Genomic DNA, 16,931 nt, shown 5'->3' on the forward strand with positions numbered 1-16,931 from the left:
TTAGTGGGGCTTTTGAGGCTTTCCTAATCATGGCTTTGAGCATTTGGATCAAGTCAACAGGAACCAAGCTCAGAGAAACAAGAAAAGGAATGGGTTTTTCAGGCAGCATAGAGTTAGGCAGTGAAACTTCTTCACCACAGGATTTTGTGGATGCCAGGAGTTTGCACAGCTCTGAGGAGGCAGATGGGGTCCATAGCTGATAAATCCACTGCTTCTTACTACAAAGAATCACATTTATGCTGGGAAATCCCTGAGCTGTTCCTGGCCACAGAGCAGGGGAGCCCTCTGGCAGCATTACCCTCTTCTGCCTCAGCAGCTCTCCTGCTTCTGCCCTGACAACCTGGAGGTACAGGCAGGGCATGAATCTACCACATGAGAAATTAGAGATTAAATGAAATTTACATCTTGTTTATTTGCTCCAACTAAACACTTAGTGCCAAAAAAATCTGTCAGGAACTAAACAGGAAAACATTTATCAAGTGACCAGAAATAGACAGGTTAAAACACAGGAGCAGAGCCTACACACAAGATGAAAGCTCAGCCTATTTGAGGCAGGAATCATTCAAAATTTCTAGGGCAGCTACTCAGTACCACAGCTGCAAGTTCTCTCATCAGTCACTGAAAGCTGAACTTACTGAGGCAGTAAGTCTGCAATTTGTCATTCAATGTTTTTTTCCTGTCATTATAATAAAGTGCAGTGTTAAATAATGCTGGAGAATCCAATCCTGAATAATGGCAACACAGGAAAGTAAAGGCTACAGGGGGGAAATGTCAGTAAATGCAGTGTCTGTTTTTGGGTCTGAGCACTCTGGCTGCTCTCTGTGTGTCACATGTGTCTCTGTTTCCCAGCTCTAAGATACCAACAAGTAGTGCAGTCATAGATGGTCAACAATTTATTTTCATGTTATACTGAGCAATAGAACAGAAAAATGTGGTTTTTCCTTCCCTAAGACAGCATGTTCTTTGGACTAGAGGTTCAGTAGAATGGTTTCTTTATTTTGTGAGTAATTATGGTAGCAGATGTTGTGACAATTATCTGAATTTTAATTTCATTATGATTAAGATAGTCAATGGTCCCTTCAGACCAGAGTTCTTAACTAAAGCATCAGAAATAAATATACACAACATTTTTTATACCTCATGTTTTCAATTTTAGGAATCTTTGGTAAAGGGAAGGGTTTTCTTTCAAGTGTTATAAAATTTACTCCTTTACAGAGTTCTATCACAACAGAGGAAGTTCATTCACCACAAGTGATAGGGAGGAAAAAAGATACTGGGATTTGTAGGCAAAAGCTGGCAGATGTTAGAAATGCTTCAGTTCTTTATAAGTCACTTAAGAGCTCTCATGTCATGCCATGAAACATTTCTATTTTTCAAGTGAGCTTGCCAAGTATGTCAACCCAAATTATACATAAATATATATGTGTGTGTATATATTTCTGAGACTTCAAAGCACTTCCTGGGGATGCTGCTGAAAAACAATCCAAAGGATGGGCAGCTGCTTAGGAATATGTGAGCCAGAAGAGTGCAGAGCAAGATAAAGCACTGCTGTACACTGCTCCCTTGAAAATTAGAGCTGCGTCAGAAAAATGACCTGGTGATCTGAAAAGGGACACCTGCTCATGCAAACTTGTCTTTTAGCCTCCCAAACTATTTTCTGCAGAAAACCAACACTTCCAGACAGTTGGAAATATGCTTCAAAAGGTGGCAGCAGCTGTATTCACAGATGATGTAAGTTGTGGCAAATGTGTGCTACCATAAGCTTGCCAGATTCTCCAAGATCATTGGTCAGAGATGATTTTCTAATGGGTTAATTTCTTTTGTTGTGGTGAGAAAAAGGGTATTCTCTCTTAGGCCTGGTGGTAAAGGTGTTGATTTATACCCTAAACTGGTGTAACCATCCTACAGAAGTGATTACCTAGTGCTACAAATTACCCACACAAATGCTGTGCAACATATTCAAAATCAGCACATTTCCTCCTGCCCTGAGAAAAACCATTTTTGCTCAAATTTGGTTCCATTTAGTTATATTAAATCTGTCACACATTTTGCTAATTTAATACAGCAGAACTTTGTGTCAGGTAAGTCTGAAGAGAAATATGTTCAGTTCACCTTGGTAAGCACAAGTTCTGTGTACTTTATGAAAACCCAGAGTATTTAAAAGAGCTGGTTCATTCACACCTGGATCACTGCAAGATGTCATTTCAAATACAGTTCATGTCAGTACTCTTTTGACCCGTATTTTTGAAATTATTAATTGGGAATTCTGCATGCCAAAATCATGAAATAATAAAATTAAATTAAGCCAGTCTGATGACATAAGCCTTGTGCAAGAAATCTCATTCCATATGTGAGAGGACAACCCCACATTTTCAATGTTTGCCTTTCTCCACCACCTCCCACCTCCAAACTTTTTATTAGGCAAGGTTAATTTTGGAAGTCAATTTGGGGAAGACAGTAATGATTCTAAACACAAGATTAAAACCCATTTCAGATACTGCTCACAGTCTGCAAGGGCTCAGTCCATGAGAGGGCTGCCCAAGAGCAGACAGCACAAAGCTGCTGCCTCAGAAGTCTTTGTCTGTTGCAATGATTCCCATCAAAATTAAGTACACCCTAAAATCATTCTTTATAAAACTGTTAAGCAGCCATCTACATAAATGAAAGCTTTCAAGAGCTGCACTTGACAAACCTGAAATAAAATTAACAATTTAAGTCATCAGCTTTATAATGCCAGAGTAAATGTGCTCCTTAGTCCAAGATAAACAGCCCCACTCTTGGTTCTAAAGAATGCTGATGCTATTCTGCCATCTGTCCCACGTTTTTTGCATTCTAGCTAACTGCATGCCCAACAAGGAATGAGCTGCACCACCAAACTGTCTGTATTTAATAAAAAAGAGCCTACATGGTTTGCTAAAGCTGCTTGTTTTGCTTGGCAAGGCTCTTTTTTCCTTCAAAAAGGAAAAAAGGTAATCTACCAAATAAATTCATCACCAAGGCAATTTACTTGCCATTTTGTTTAGGCCTTATATAAAACTTTGGTTTGCAGATTCCAGATACTTAAAACACCACCATTAAAATCTGAGACTAGATAATGAAACACCAGAACCATTGCTACCACTGAATTTAAAGTAATGTCAGCCTTTTTACTGAGGCAAAACTTCATTCAACTCCTCCCAAAATTCTTGGGCACTCCTTTTCTCTCAATATACCATAGAGAAAGAATTGAATCAGTAACATTTAGGCTAATTTTTAACATTTAAAAATCTGTTTCTACAGTTCATTTTACTGTGATATATTTTTCCAGATAAAGGTAATTTGAAATTTTGACCACATGCAGTGAAATCAGTGCAAAGAGGCCCCAAAACACAGGAGGGATTTCACTGAGGCTTTTGGAAAGTGAACCAGCTGCTTTGCCTGTTTCACTTACAACAATTAAGGCTACATGGTTAGGGCAGCCATGCTTTCTGAGCATAGCTGGATGAAGTAGAAAAATAAGGATAATAATTTTATTAATGAGAGAGGAAACTTTATACTGTGGAGCTTTTTATTTATGAATACAGTTTTTTACACAGACTTTTCCATTCTCTACCCTGTATCTCTGCTACCAATCTCATTCTTCATATCAGTTATCAGCTTCTCAGAAAATAATTTGGGAGAACAAACACAAGCAATCCTGTTTAAGGATGATGGAAAAGGGATTCCTGTTGAGACACACTGACCCCAAAATCTTCCCCTGAATAACTGATATCTATAGAATCTGCCTAGAAATAAAACCTGCTCTTCCCAGGCTGGAGACATTCTGCTCTCCAGCTGGCACAGCCCTGCACATGACTGCAGTGGCCTAAGCAGGCTCTAGAACTGTACCAGCAAAATGCCTCTGGTATTTCTGCTTTCCAGGGATGGTGCCCCTTGCAAACACTGCCAGCAGGTTCTCTCATGAGATACATCCCTGATAAGAATACCAAGTACATTCCTGATAAGAATACGAAGGAGCACTAGATTAAGAGCAACAAAAATTTAGAGCAGATTATTTTTTTTAGTCTTGTTTATGCTTGCAGTTCTTCAGTATCTGTGACAGATTTTCATGAATATTTAGATACCTAAAAGCAGTTGCAGTGTATCTCCTTGTAGTTTTGAGAGAGCATCTAAAATGAGCAATGTTTCCAGCCACTCTAAAATCGAGCCTGAAAACCAAGCTCTTAAACCTTGTGCTGTGCACATTAATACAAATGTAGTATGGAATTACTATTATTATGGAAATGCCTATTTTAAAGGAAATACAGATTTCCTTTACTATTGCTATTTGGTATGTTAATGTATTTCCATTATCAAAGATTTTGAGGAACCTTCTCTTCTTACCTGTATTAGGATCTTTTACTACAATGTCAGAAATCTCAAAGAGTTTGAGAGGCAAGGGCATCTTTCTGTTGGCAGCAATAGTTTTCAGCAGCCCAGGAAGGAGGGTTGTACGTGCCACCTGCAGGACAAACAGAGATGCTGCAAGTCAAATACCTTCCAAAATTTCTAGTTTTCTTCTTTTTTGTTTTGTCCATTCATAACAAGAATTTAAAAGTAGTCGAATGCAAATACTGCACTTATCTCTTATGTTTAAGCAACTTTGATTTAGAATTTTTAAACATGGAAATGTACGTTCTCTCCATATTTTATATATTGCATTTTCTCAAAGAGTTTATATGTGAACTTATGAACTGGTATCATTTCACAGGTGGCTGAGTTGCAGTGCAGCATAAAAAAAATACAGAAAGTGAAAAAAATTCCCATACATTTACTCTCACTTATACAAAAGGCAAATTCTAAGTTTGCTTTAGCTAAGATCAAATGATCTAGAAAGAAGTATTAAAATACTTAGAGCATCACAGAATTAAAAAAAACAAACCAAGAGTAATAATGCTCAATATTTAAAAACAAACAACCCAAATGTTTCCTACCCAAAGCTCAAGATGTTTAGAGATTGCCAAGTCTAATAGTTCCTTCTATGCTGAATAGGTTTTTAGATAAGGGAGCTGATCAACCATCTGGGATTTTCTGAAAAAGACTGCTCAGTTTTGCCACATAGAGCATGGTACTTTTCCTTTTGAAAAGCTGATAGTACTTCACAGCAGAAGAAAGACTTCTCAGTGCAGTAACAGAAAATGACACATTCAGCACATAAATATACACAAGCTCTTTAATGCAGGAAATGCAGCTTATAGTTTATAAATTTTATTTCCTGTAGGTTCCTTTCTCTCCTTTTTAAATACAGAACCCATGACAATATTGCTCTCAGAGTGTAAATGATGTCACCTGAAATTCTGCTGTTTTGGGGTTTGCTATGCGCACGGCGTTTGTTGCAGAGATGTCCGTGCGAAGTTTATCTGCAATATCTTCTTGAGAACACTGAAAATCAGACAAAAACATATCAAGGTCAAGTGGTTAAAATAGACAGCAAGCCAATGATGAAATCTGATCTCAAGAATGAACAATAGAATTGTAGCACTGCCCCATAATACAGCCTCTCACACGTAACACTCATAATACAAATTAAGCCCCAGCCTTAAACCAGTTTGTCTACTTAGTCTTATTTATAAGTGTTAATTACTGAATAAAATTAAGATGGGTTAAAAAAAAAAAGCAAGTGTTTATTTAGGCTTCTGTCATGGATTGTTATAATTTATTTTAAAAACAGGCTCAGATTCTGCAGCCTGACTTGCAATGGGTGAAGTATTTTATTCTGAAAATAGCACTTACTGAGGGACTGGTATCTGTTCTTTCAAACAAAGTAAAACAATCCCTTCAGGGACACTTACATAAAGTACAATACTGTCTATGAAAAACAGCTTGTAAGGCCAAGTCTTCAGTTTTCAGAGCTGTATATAAGATTCTTGTAGTTTGTTCAATTTTGGGGGCTGAAGTGCTTTTAAAGCCTCTATTCTAAAGGTGTATTTTGAAGCTGGTCAGTAAAACAATATGCATTCAGTTTATCAGTGATAAACTGAACGCATATTGTGCACATACTGCAATAGATGCTACTTCTAAGATCCACACTTCAGATTTCCAGAATTTATAGCTTTATTAGAGTAATAAAGAAACCAGTAGCAGACTAGGCATGGAATTGAGGATTTGCTTGTGTACTGCAGGCTCCCAGAAGTGTTCCCTTTGCACTGGCAGCACTCACACAGTGTGTTGATACACCAACTGTGAGAAAAATGAGCAGATGATACCATCTGAAAAAGTGGATTATTGAATAATCATTTTTAAAAATCCCAAATAACACAAGGAATGCTGAATTTAGGAGAAGAGAACTGTGTTAAACAGTTTACAGATGTGTACCTAAACTTCAGCATGTTACTGTGATTTAACTACATGGATTCTGGCTAAACTGGAGCTCCTCACAGAAGGCAACATTATTGTGTAAAAGTGTAACTTTGGGCTCTATCCAAGAAATAGACTGAGTGCAAAAATACATAAAGAGTGTTTGTCATATAAGATTGGGGTACAGAATGTTGTAGTATAAATTATATCAAAGTCCTAAGCCTCACTTAAATAAGTGTCACTCAGACTGTGAGTTTTATCCTGCCACAGCAGAAATACAAATAGGAAATGTGATACCATGACACACTGCATGACCTTCAAAATTCTGCTGTTGCAGTTCATGAAGGTTCTCAGTTGTAGCAATGTAATGTATTAAATATTCCTATTTATAGGAATAGACATATAACCTTTCTGGTGCTGAAAAAAATGAACTATGTGTTCAAAGAATCAAGTAAGAGTGCAGCACTCAAAAACTAATAATGAATTAGGAAATATTAATTTTGGATTATAATATTAATGAATAAAGAAAAACTTTAAAAACTGACTATATGTACTATTGCCTCAACATGGTAGTAACCACAGGCCTGAATACCTCTGTCAGATATTAGCACTGCAGCACAATACTAATTATTGTCCTGGTTACTTAAATGAGTTAATAACCAAATATTAAAACCGGAATATATTTTTCAGAATGAGACCAAATTTTGCTTTTGAAGCTCTGTGAAATCTGAAGGTGTTAAAATTTTATTCAGTCCATTCAAATTAGCAAATGTGGTTGCAATATCTGAACCTTTCAACTACCAGAAGTCTTTTAGGAGCCTGAAATTCTGCATCTTAAAATATTTGAGTAAATTAGTAAAAAAATATCTGTGAGCAGATCATTCTCTCTTAAGAGGTTGTGTACTTTCAAGGATTTATACCTCTGGCCATCTAGTAAGTTTTAGGTTCAGGAAGAAGTTGGGAAGTTCCACAGAGATTTTTAATAGAATATGTGATGGTAGCTCCCCATATGCTAAAATGTGCACAAACTGGACATTTAGGCAAAGGCTTTGATCTTGCAACAGAAAGGATTTTTAAAAATGTATATTGTATTTTCCATAGCTGCCTATGCCAGTCTCCATACAGGGACAGTTACCACATACATTTGGAGGGCATAGGAGCATATTTAACTTGTTTGTTTTTAAGAGCAGATCAGGTGCTCTGATCCAGTTCACAGCTAAGGGGTATGAGCAAGTGGCCATGACAAAGATGTTTCCTGCTGTACATTCTGTTTTAGCACATTATCATGCTGTATAATTGACATAGTACAAATTATGGCATCAGTTAGTACCAGAGTGGCACTTGCTGCTGCAGAGTCCTAATTCTTGGTCAAAGACTACTGGCATGGCTGTAATAAAGAACACCAAAAACTAGTGATAACAATGCTATATTTTTTATCTATATTTATCTATGTACCATATATCTATTTGTTATCTTTATTCAAAACCCTACCTGTGGTGAAATTTAAAAAGCATGTCCCCCTAGTGTCTGTATAATGTAACTTTTTAATGAGTATTCTTAAAATAAGCTCTTTGCAGACTGATTGCAAAAGAATCGTGGGCAAGTGACAGTACTAAAGAAAAATACAGAAATAGGTAAATCTCAATACACTGTAGAATACCCACCAGAAAGTACTAAATTTTCATGTTGTTTTTCCAGATTATTGAATTATGATGAATTTCACATCTGGTGACCAAAGTCTTGAGAGAGATTTGCTGTCTTACAATTTCATCCTATCAAGTTAAACTTAAACCAGTCCTTCAGCAGCTATTTCCCTCTCTATACTTAGAACTGCATACCACATTAACAGTGACTCATTTAATTTCTCTGACCTACAAACTCTCCAAATATTATACTGTGATTCCAAAGCCCTAGTAAACAATCAGCTGCCAAAACAGCACTGGATGATACTGATACATTTATACAATAACATATCCTCAGACCACCCTCTGCAGTTCTGATTGCATCACTGTTCAAACATGCAGTTAAGAAAAATATGAAATCAATGTAATATACCAGGGCAAAAGTGAGTGCTTCAGTGAATCCAGCAGCTGCCAAGTCCAGCCTCAGAAGTTCTGCAAGCTTATTGAGGGGGAGCTAAAATGAAACAAAACAGTTTTCAGCTTCCATCTAAAAGCATTTTGCTATTCTTTCCCGAGGTGATTCTGCCTGTTACATGATGGTGAATTCACTAGGGAGGGACTATGCTTGTGTGCTTAAAATTTTTGAAAGCATTAGCCAGCTGCCTTTAGGCTTGCCTGAGGAAATGAATCTCCCAATTAGAGATTTAATACGGGTTCCCTACTTAAACCCTGTCTTTTTTCAAGTACCAGCAACCACTGGTCTTAGACTTATTCAAATCAGCGGGGCATCTGTTTTGTATCCCATCCATGGTAAATACTTCTCAAGGCAAAGCATGTCAAAATATTTAATTCCTAGGTTCTGTTTTCCCCAAAGCCCTTCTGGCATGCAGCAGTCATTTACTGACAACAGAGCATTCATTTGAAGGGGCAATCTTACTTGATTAGCTATGGTGTACGTTTTCGGGATCAGCATCTGAATGTTGTTATAACCATAAGCTATTGCTGCATCTTCTACGATATCACAGGCATGGATAATGTCTGCTCTGGTAGGAGGGATTTCAACCTCTAGATGGTTCCCATTCCCTGTGACGTGGGACTTCAAACACATCCTAGTCAGCAGCTTTGCCAGGCTTGATGGAGTTTCACTGAAACAAAACAAGAGAGTGGTAATTTATGGATTTTGCAATGTATTGACTGGTTTTGTAAAGTAATCAGTGTTTTTTCGGCATTGCCTCATATCCTGGACAATCTGTAAGTGCTTTATGGACTGTACACAGATTTAGCATTCAAACAGAACCAGCTCAGATTCTCATTCATGAGATGGTCATTTTCCTTTACTTCATGACAGTTGTGGGAAGCCATAAAGAATCATTCACTTTCTCTGAAAGCAGGGAACTCTGTTACAGAGTCAATCTAATTACCCAAGATAACCCCTGAATTTTTGATAAATTAAAAAAAAAATCACAAAGTCTGAATATTTTAAAAATAATCCAATAATCAATGTCTTCTAGTACCTTTGTCATGGTTAATAAAAACTGTTTTAATTTGCAGTAACACACCTGATTCCTACTTTCTTGTTAATGTATTCAGGTTTCACCTTCTCTGTTCGATAAGCCAGCTCCTAAAAAGAAAGACAAAGATTTTAATATACATATTACATATACAAATTTTAATATACATATACAGTGCCTGCTATTTCTACCTGAGAGGATTCAATCTCAGTAATCTAGCTTCTAATTTCTATACTAGAATGACACCCACAGAAGACAAATGTGGAATATTAAGATATATTTAGCATTCTAAAGTGAACAGGACTGTTGAAAATATACTCTAGTATGTGATACAAAAGCTGTTCTTGGTTAAGCTGGAAGGGTGAATGCAGCATGAAATCCCTGTTATTGAAACTTCCGATAATTCCTGATATATGCAAGTATCAGAGTCACTGAAAGTTTCTGGTGAGTTCATCCTAAGTCAAAGCCCTAAAGCAGAGAATGGTCATGCATGAGATCTCATGGTCTTGTACAGATCAAATGACCTTTAAGAGGAAAAGGAAGGAAAACTTTCTATTTCCTTATTGGCACACAAATACCTACCAGTATTTTACTTAGCAAGTGTGCAATGTATTTAAGGAAGATATTTTATATGTATTTATGTCTTCTGTGTTTTTCTAATCCTCTTGATATACAAATCCTTAAAAAACACAGCATCTGAAACTCGTGGGTTTTTATCTAGGGAAGCTCTTTGGTTACTGCAGAAATTTATATTTTGTTGGATATCTTTTCAGGATTCTACATATTTCCTCTGGTGATTAAAACTGACGTTGAGAAAAGAAAAAGCTAAAATGACACTAGAAAACCTCTCAGCAAAAAAAAAAGTTTCTTTCCCTCTAAACAATTTGTACTCCCTTGGTGTATCTGATTTTATGAACTCAACCAGAGTTCATAACTCAGAGTTCACAGTTCATAACCAGAGTTCAACTCTGTCTTCAGTTACTTTCAGGAAACAGGAGGAATTGCTTTCTTTATACTTATTAAGAGAATAAAAATGTAAGACTGCATTACTGTGAACAGATCTGTCTGGGGCTCTGAACTGAACTTGAAGTCAATATTTTGCTTTTTAGACCTTTACATAGTTGGTGTCTGTAAAGTGAGAGACTGAAAAATGCAGTGTTACAAGGTTATTTCAACAGAAGGGCATTAAAGCTTCCAGATCTGATAAGTACATTATGCTGAGGCTGATTTCAGTTGTCCATAGGCTTAAAGATATCTTCCTGCATTCATTTTTCCTGATTTGGAACATGTAGGATTTAAAAGCTTTAGACGCAGATGATGACCTTTGATTGCAATCTTTACTTGTTCCTGAAAAAGTTCCTTCACAGACATGCTACACCATAATAGTGTTTTTTTTAACCTCATCATAATTCAATGGAGCTTCAAAATTACTTTCCTTGACAAGGAGAAGCTGGAGCTGGCGTTATTTTTTGTGGGGTTAGAGGAGGTTCTGACTCACTGGGTTTTTACACTACACCTCAGAACCAGCAGATGTTGCCATAGCAGGAAAAGAAAACAATGTCACTGTTCCCAGACTTTGTGTAAATCAGCCCTCTCCCTAAGGACACAGAGATATCCTCGTGCTGTGCTTACCGGATAGATGTGGGTCTTCCCATTGGGATAAACCACTTCCACTGCTTCAACACTGAGAGAGAGAAAAATTTATGTAAAACTGGTTGTAACACATGGCCCAAATGTGGAGATTTACAAACATGTGGCCCTGGAGACTTATACTCACGTGAATGGCTTCTCACAATATTCACTGAACATCGTGACTATAATATCAAGAACAATTTTTGCCTAAAAAACAAACATAATCACATTAAAATTTGTCATCTATTTGTGTTGAAGTAGACAAAATATCTTAACAAGAAACAGGGAAAATATCTCATCTTACACCCTCTTCATTCTATTCTAATTTCCTAGCAGTCTAGAATATTAGACTGAATTTTAAAAAAATTTTCCTTCTGATGCAGACATTTGTGCAAAAGCTTGAAAATCTGATTTTCAAGGTTCTGAAAATACAAGATACAAGAAGATACAAAACCTTTGTGTATCTTTTCTAAACTGCTCTTTAGAAACACAGGGTTTTTATTACCATTTGGAACTGGGTCTTCCTAACCTGTCTAGTTAGTAATTTCACTGAAGTTCAAGTGAGAATGGAGAGGCTGAAGGACTGCATTGCTTAACAATATATTATCAAATAACCTCATTTGCAAATTTTTTTGTTTTAAAGTTAATATTTTAATAGATTAGTATAATGAAATGTAATAATGAGATTCAGATGAACTTCTCAATCCACAAAGGGTTTTTTTTGATGCCTGACAGTGTAATTTCCTTCATGTAAAAGAACAACATTTTATTTTTACTATCAAGACAAGCAGTAGCAAGAAATGCTTACTTATTAGTTTGCTTAGAAGCCACTCCTCAACATGCAAAATTATTTGTGTTGTTAACATACCATTTTGTAGTAGAGTAAGTTAAAAGCAGTTTTGCTGTTAAGCATGAAGTTACACACTTTAGGAAACTATCAATGAATGCACAACCCATATTCAAGAACAGGCAATTATAGCTCCATGCCTTTCATGCTTCAGCTTTGAGTTACAGAATTTGCATATGGAAAGACTTGAATTTAGCAATTATTTGCATGGCATCCCTGCTTGATAAAGATAACTAAGTAGAAAAATCCTTGTCTTTCTTCCCTCAGCCCAAATTTTCAGTAGGAGACAAAATGAATCTTTACAAATAGTATTCTGCCAAAACAGGAAGTCTTAGTAAATTTTACTCTTTTCTAAGTCTTTCAGATTTAGAAAAAGTGCTCAAAAAGAACAAACAGTCTCTAATTTACTTGAATTATTTTCTCATACAAGCCGAACACTTAGTGTCAACACAAAGATACAGTAAAATCAAAATTTAGTGAAAACACAATGCTGTCTATAGAGCAAGCCTGAAACTGTTTCCAGAGAATTCCACTGTCCTACAATTTTTGCATTGGAAGGCTGGCTCCTTACAGTAAATGCCTTTGGATGTAGGTCTTTGTATTGGAGCTCTATTATCCAAAGGGAAAACAATTATTTTAAAGCATATCAAAAGCAGGAAAGATTAATTTACCTTGGTAATATCTGTGCCTGTACATTCAATAAACACATTTCTGGTATTTAGCGTTATTTTTGTATGATCTCCTAAAACATGTGAAAACAAAAACATGTTAAGAAATATTAGTTTTATTGCAATAGCACTGATACTGATTTTGTGTCAGAAAGATCACTGTCATTTTCCACAGCTTAAAAAAGCCACTATCTACTGCACCAACATTCACAGTTGTTGGCAGAATTGCAGCTCTTTTTATATTTGAATTTATGAATCAAAGAATAGGAAAAAGGCAGATCAGACACACTGACTGGATTATGCTTCATATTGCAAGACACAGGGATCTTCAGTATCCTGGCAGCCAGCTGGGAAAGCCAGCTAACAGAACAGTGGCCATCTGCTGTTAGCAAAGGGCTCTGCACTGCCACAGCATCCCATCTTCCCTGGGCTTAGTCCCACATTCCCATCACATGTGTGATCTATGTCACTTCCTTGGGCAGGAACAAATTAAATGGGTTTTAAAAAGTGATTTAGACTAATGACTATCAATAGTCATTCTGTGCTCTCCTGACACTGTCTGCTGATACCCTAAAGGTTGCTCTGTTGTGGTGATTTAGGTCCTAGTATGGGTCCCTTCTAGGCATGAATTTGCTTTGTCTGTACTGGGAGTTATGATGTGTGCATAACCAAAGCACATCCCCGTTGGACTCAAAAATTTTCTTGTCTGGAAGAAGCACCTGAAGTGTCTCTTTTGCAAACTGGATGTGAAGGTCCCCAGCAGATGGTTCCCTACAAAAGTGGGGTCTGTTAGTAAGGCACAAGCAGTCTGGAGCAGCTGTACAGAGATCTCATTCTGCCTGTTAGGCACAGATGGGCAGTGCCCACCTGGAGTGAATCCATGGCTGGGAACCACGCAGGAATGGGCACACACAGTCCTAGATCCATGTGGGATCATGTCAAATCCAGCCTCTTTGTCCTCCTTGCCTTTCCTTGCACCATTCATTAGTGCAGCTGCACCAGAGTCAAAGAAAACACTAGGATATACAAAGGAATTCCTGCTTGCTTTGTTTCACCCTGACTTAGCTTCTCTGGTTTAGTTTCCTACTGGGAAATGAGGTCACAGACAGACTGGGAGTTAGGTGCAGAAGAGAGCTCAGGACTGAGGGACCTTGTCCTCCCTTACAGCTGTGCTGTCTCTTTGCACATGGAATGTAGTCAGCATCTCTGGACTCCCTTCAAAGCAAACACAAGCCTTCACTTCAGTGCTTGTAGATAATCCAAGCAACCAATTCAGATGTTTACCTTGCATTATCTGTTTAAAAAGCACCTCTGACCTGGAAACCTCACTTAGATACTGTTCTCTAAAGCAGAGGCAGGTGTTAAATTTAGCTCAACCTTTTTAATTGGTAAAATATAACCAATATGCAGTGCTCATACATGAAGCACCCCCAAACTGGAATGAGCTTAACAAAGAAGGATCAGGCACAGTGGTTGACAGCATCTTCAATTCAGAACAGTTACTGTTACAGTCTCTGCCAGAGAGTTTGAGCTGCCTTTTAAGAAGATTTGGGTTAGCTGGATAAGGTCTATTAGGAAGCATACATCCAAACAGATTATCACTGCAGATTTATTGGTCGGTGCAGGGAAATTTACTGATTCCTCACCTATATTTCAGTATACAGACATACTGAATTATCTTTCTTAACAAGTAATTCTTGACATGTCATTAAAGGGCTGCAGTAAACCTGGTTCTCAAAAATCACCCATGGTTTCTTTTGCATTCAGAGGAAACCCATATTTAGAAACAATGCAAAAAAAAAGGTCAAGACCAATTTTTTCTTTTTAAGAAATTAAAGTCTTCTGAAATCACTTAGTGTGATAACAATAGGAGTCATAAAAAACTAGTTCCCATTGCTGGTAAGTTCCCTGCTGTGACCTCATAAAATGGAGTACAAAGTTGCAGTTACCAGTTTACAAAATAACTGATTGCTGGCTTCTTTTAGCTTAAAAAAATGCTTTCATAACAAAAATTCCTGTCACAAGGAACTTTGTTGAGTTGGGGAAGAGCATGAGAATCACAATGCAGAGGTTTGCAGTATAATTTTTACACCCTTCTGATGAAGATGAGAAAAACGAGCACTAGAAGCTTAGGGAGGGAGCAAAAAACCTTACTATCTTTAAACTGAAAGAAGGAAAGAAGACTTAGGAAATTGTAAGTGAAACAATTTTAAGAAAACATAATAATCCCTATGGCACATCAGCATTTCTGTCAGGCACCAATTCACACACAAAACAGCAGTAACAGTACAGAGCAGTCACAAATTAATCTTACCATTGATGATTGGTGGCATGGACAGAACAACCCCATTGCTGTCATAAATGACAGGGTAACGTGGCTTGTTTTCAATCAGGGGCAGGTAGTGCCGAAGGTGGCTGTCAGTCTGGAGGAACAAAGCACAAACTGAACTCCCCTTCTGCTCACAGGTGAACTTCCACAGAGCCACAATCCTTTGGGGAGTGATTAAGGGGTGTTTTGAAGGTGGGAAGGATTGGGTTAGAGTTAGGTACTTTAGTAACAAAGTGCATCTGCTCCCAGCAGCAGGAAAAGTCTGAAATTAAAGAACTGGATTTTTGGTTTTCTTCAGAAGTGCTGAAGATTATTTAAGAATTCTCTCCAACATGTGTAGGCCATTCTGTCCAAATGATAGTCTTGTTCACCACAGCACACAAACATTGCCAAATATCCTTAGTCTATAGGAACTCTTCTTAAAAGTGATTAAAATTAGCAATGTAATACTTTTAGTTATAAATTGCTGGATACTGACACATACCTAAATTTGATTCAAAATTTACTTTTTTTCTAATGACATTAAGTCATAAAGTATGTGCTGTATCAAAAATCTGATTTCCTTTTAGTCTCTCTTGTTTCTGAGCTCTCTTATTCTTTAGTCAGAGGCACTTGATGATTTGTCTCCAGGGCCAGTGTGTGTTTTCCAACATGACAAGCAAAATATGGCATGTCCAATGGCTGTTAAGCTACAGAAGACAATTGTGTTTGATTTGTAACAACAACTTCTAATAACAAGGATATGAGAGACATTTAGCCTTGGAAATTTATCCTCCTCATTTAGTGCAACGAGTCTGAAAAATTCCACTTACCCTATACAGATCCATAATTTGTGAGGCTGTGTACTCCTGGGATTGATTCAAGGGCTTAAATTTAATTTCAGAAGGTGCTTTGGCTGTATAAGTAAATGGACCAGTGATGGTGTCCAAGTCATGGGTACCTATTGCTACTAATGCTCTTTTCCTAGAAATAAAGAAGGCAAAATAATGTTTTTACTAGTAATACTTGGGAGTTTCTTGCAGTATGATGCTTTATGAAAAAAGAGCTTAATGAAAAAGCAGAAGGATAATTTTGAGAAGCTTAGAAATTATTCGATGAATAACATTTTAATAAATATTATTATGAATAGCAACACAACTGTCAAGGCAAATCCAATGGGAATGTTGCTAAACACTTCTGTCTCAACTGCTGAATAAACTGCAACAGCTGAACAGGCAAGGAAATGAGAAGGATCAAGAGAGCTCCTATCAAAGATTTTCCTTGGCATAACCATAACACCTCTCTGCAACAGGGATGTGCAGTTTTAATGTGATAAAATCATAGACACAGACACTACACACTATAAATTTAAGCACTGACCTGCAGATATTCTGGTGCAGCTTCTCCTGGAGGTCGATGAAGCTGTCGTAGCGGTCCTTGGTGAAAGTTATGTTCCGCAGGACGGCGGCCACAGCGTGAGGCCGGACCTGGGCAGTCTGCAATTCACAACAGCAGCTCCTCAAGAGATCTGATTTCAGCTGCATCTGAAACTTTGATTTGATCTGCTACTAGGTTCACCCAAAATAATCTGTCTATTGTTCCTCCCACTCCTCATTCCTAAGAATAGATCACAACTAGTAGAGATATTTAAATGTCTTCAGCTCTTGTTCTGCAAATAAGATTTCCAGTCTCACTGCTCTTACAAAATCGTACTGATATGGATCTTGCTGCTTCAGCAACTCTCAATGCATTTACAAAAGTGCAGTAAACAATTTTACCTGTTCAGTGATAATCAGCCTCTGACCTTCACCCTCAGCTGGTATTATCTTTTCAAACCTAGGGAGATTTATCCTGAAACAAAAACAGAAGTAAGTCTGTAGCTGAAATGCAGCAAACTCTAGAAATGGAGCAGGAATTATATGTAGAAAACTTCCTTGCTAACATTTATTGGCATGTAATAAGCTAATTGTGCAGAACTTGTTTTTTATGGGATGGTCAACAGATTACTGAACAAGAAAGGAAGAACTC

At 37.3% G+C, this 16,931-nt stretch overlaps 1 protein-coding gene across 1 annotated transcript in view; it reads right to left on the reverse strand.

Moving 5' to 3' along the window:
• FARSB (phenylalanyl-tRNA synthetase subunit beta) overlaps positions 1 to 16,931 on the reverse strand; it is a 35,006-nt gene that overhangs the window by 15,519 nt on the left and 2,556 nt on the right. The window contains exons 4-15 of the mRNA XM_054283048.1: positions 16,682 to 16,754; positions 16,284 to 16,399; positions 15,737 to 15,887; positions 14,910 to 15,018; positions 12,599 to 12,669; positions 11,226 to 11,287; positions 11,081 to 11,132; positions 9,497 to 9,558; positions 8,875 to 9,082; positions 8,371 to 8,451; positions 5,308 to 5,400; positions 4,363 to 4,480 (exon numbers count right to left, since the gene is read on the reverse strand). Of these exons, the coding sequence (XP_054139023.1) occupies positions 4,363 to 4,480; positions 5,308 to 5,400; positions 8,371 to 8,451; positions 8,875 to 9,082; positions 9,497 to 9,558; positions 11,081 to 11,132; positions 11,226 to 11,287; positions 12,599 to 12,669; positions 14,910 to 15,018; positions 15,737 to 15,887; positions 16,284 to 16,399; positions 16,682 to 16,754 (1,196 nt within the window). The remainder of the gene's footprint in view (positions 1 to 4,362; positions 4,481 to 5,307; positions 5,401 to 8,370; positions 8,452 to 8,874; positions 9,083 to 9,496; positions 9,559 to 11,080; positions 11,133 to 11,225; positions 11,288 to 12,598; positions 12,670 to 14,909; positions 15,019 to 15,736; positions 15,888 to 16,283; positions 16,400 to 16,681; positions 16,755 to 16,931) is intronic.

This window comes from Melozone crissalis, unplaced genomic scaffold (genome assembly GCF_028551555.1).
Source record: "Melozone crissalis strain CALT ecotype California unplaced genomic scaffold, PUWL_Pcris_2 ptg000034l_1, whole genome shotgun sequence".
Taxonomy (NCBI): domain Eukaryota; kingdom Metazoa; phylum Chordata; class Aves; order Passeriformes; family Passerellidae; genus Melozone; species Melozone crissalis.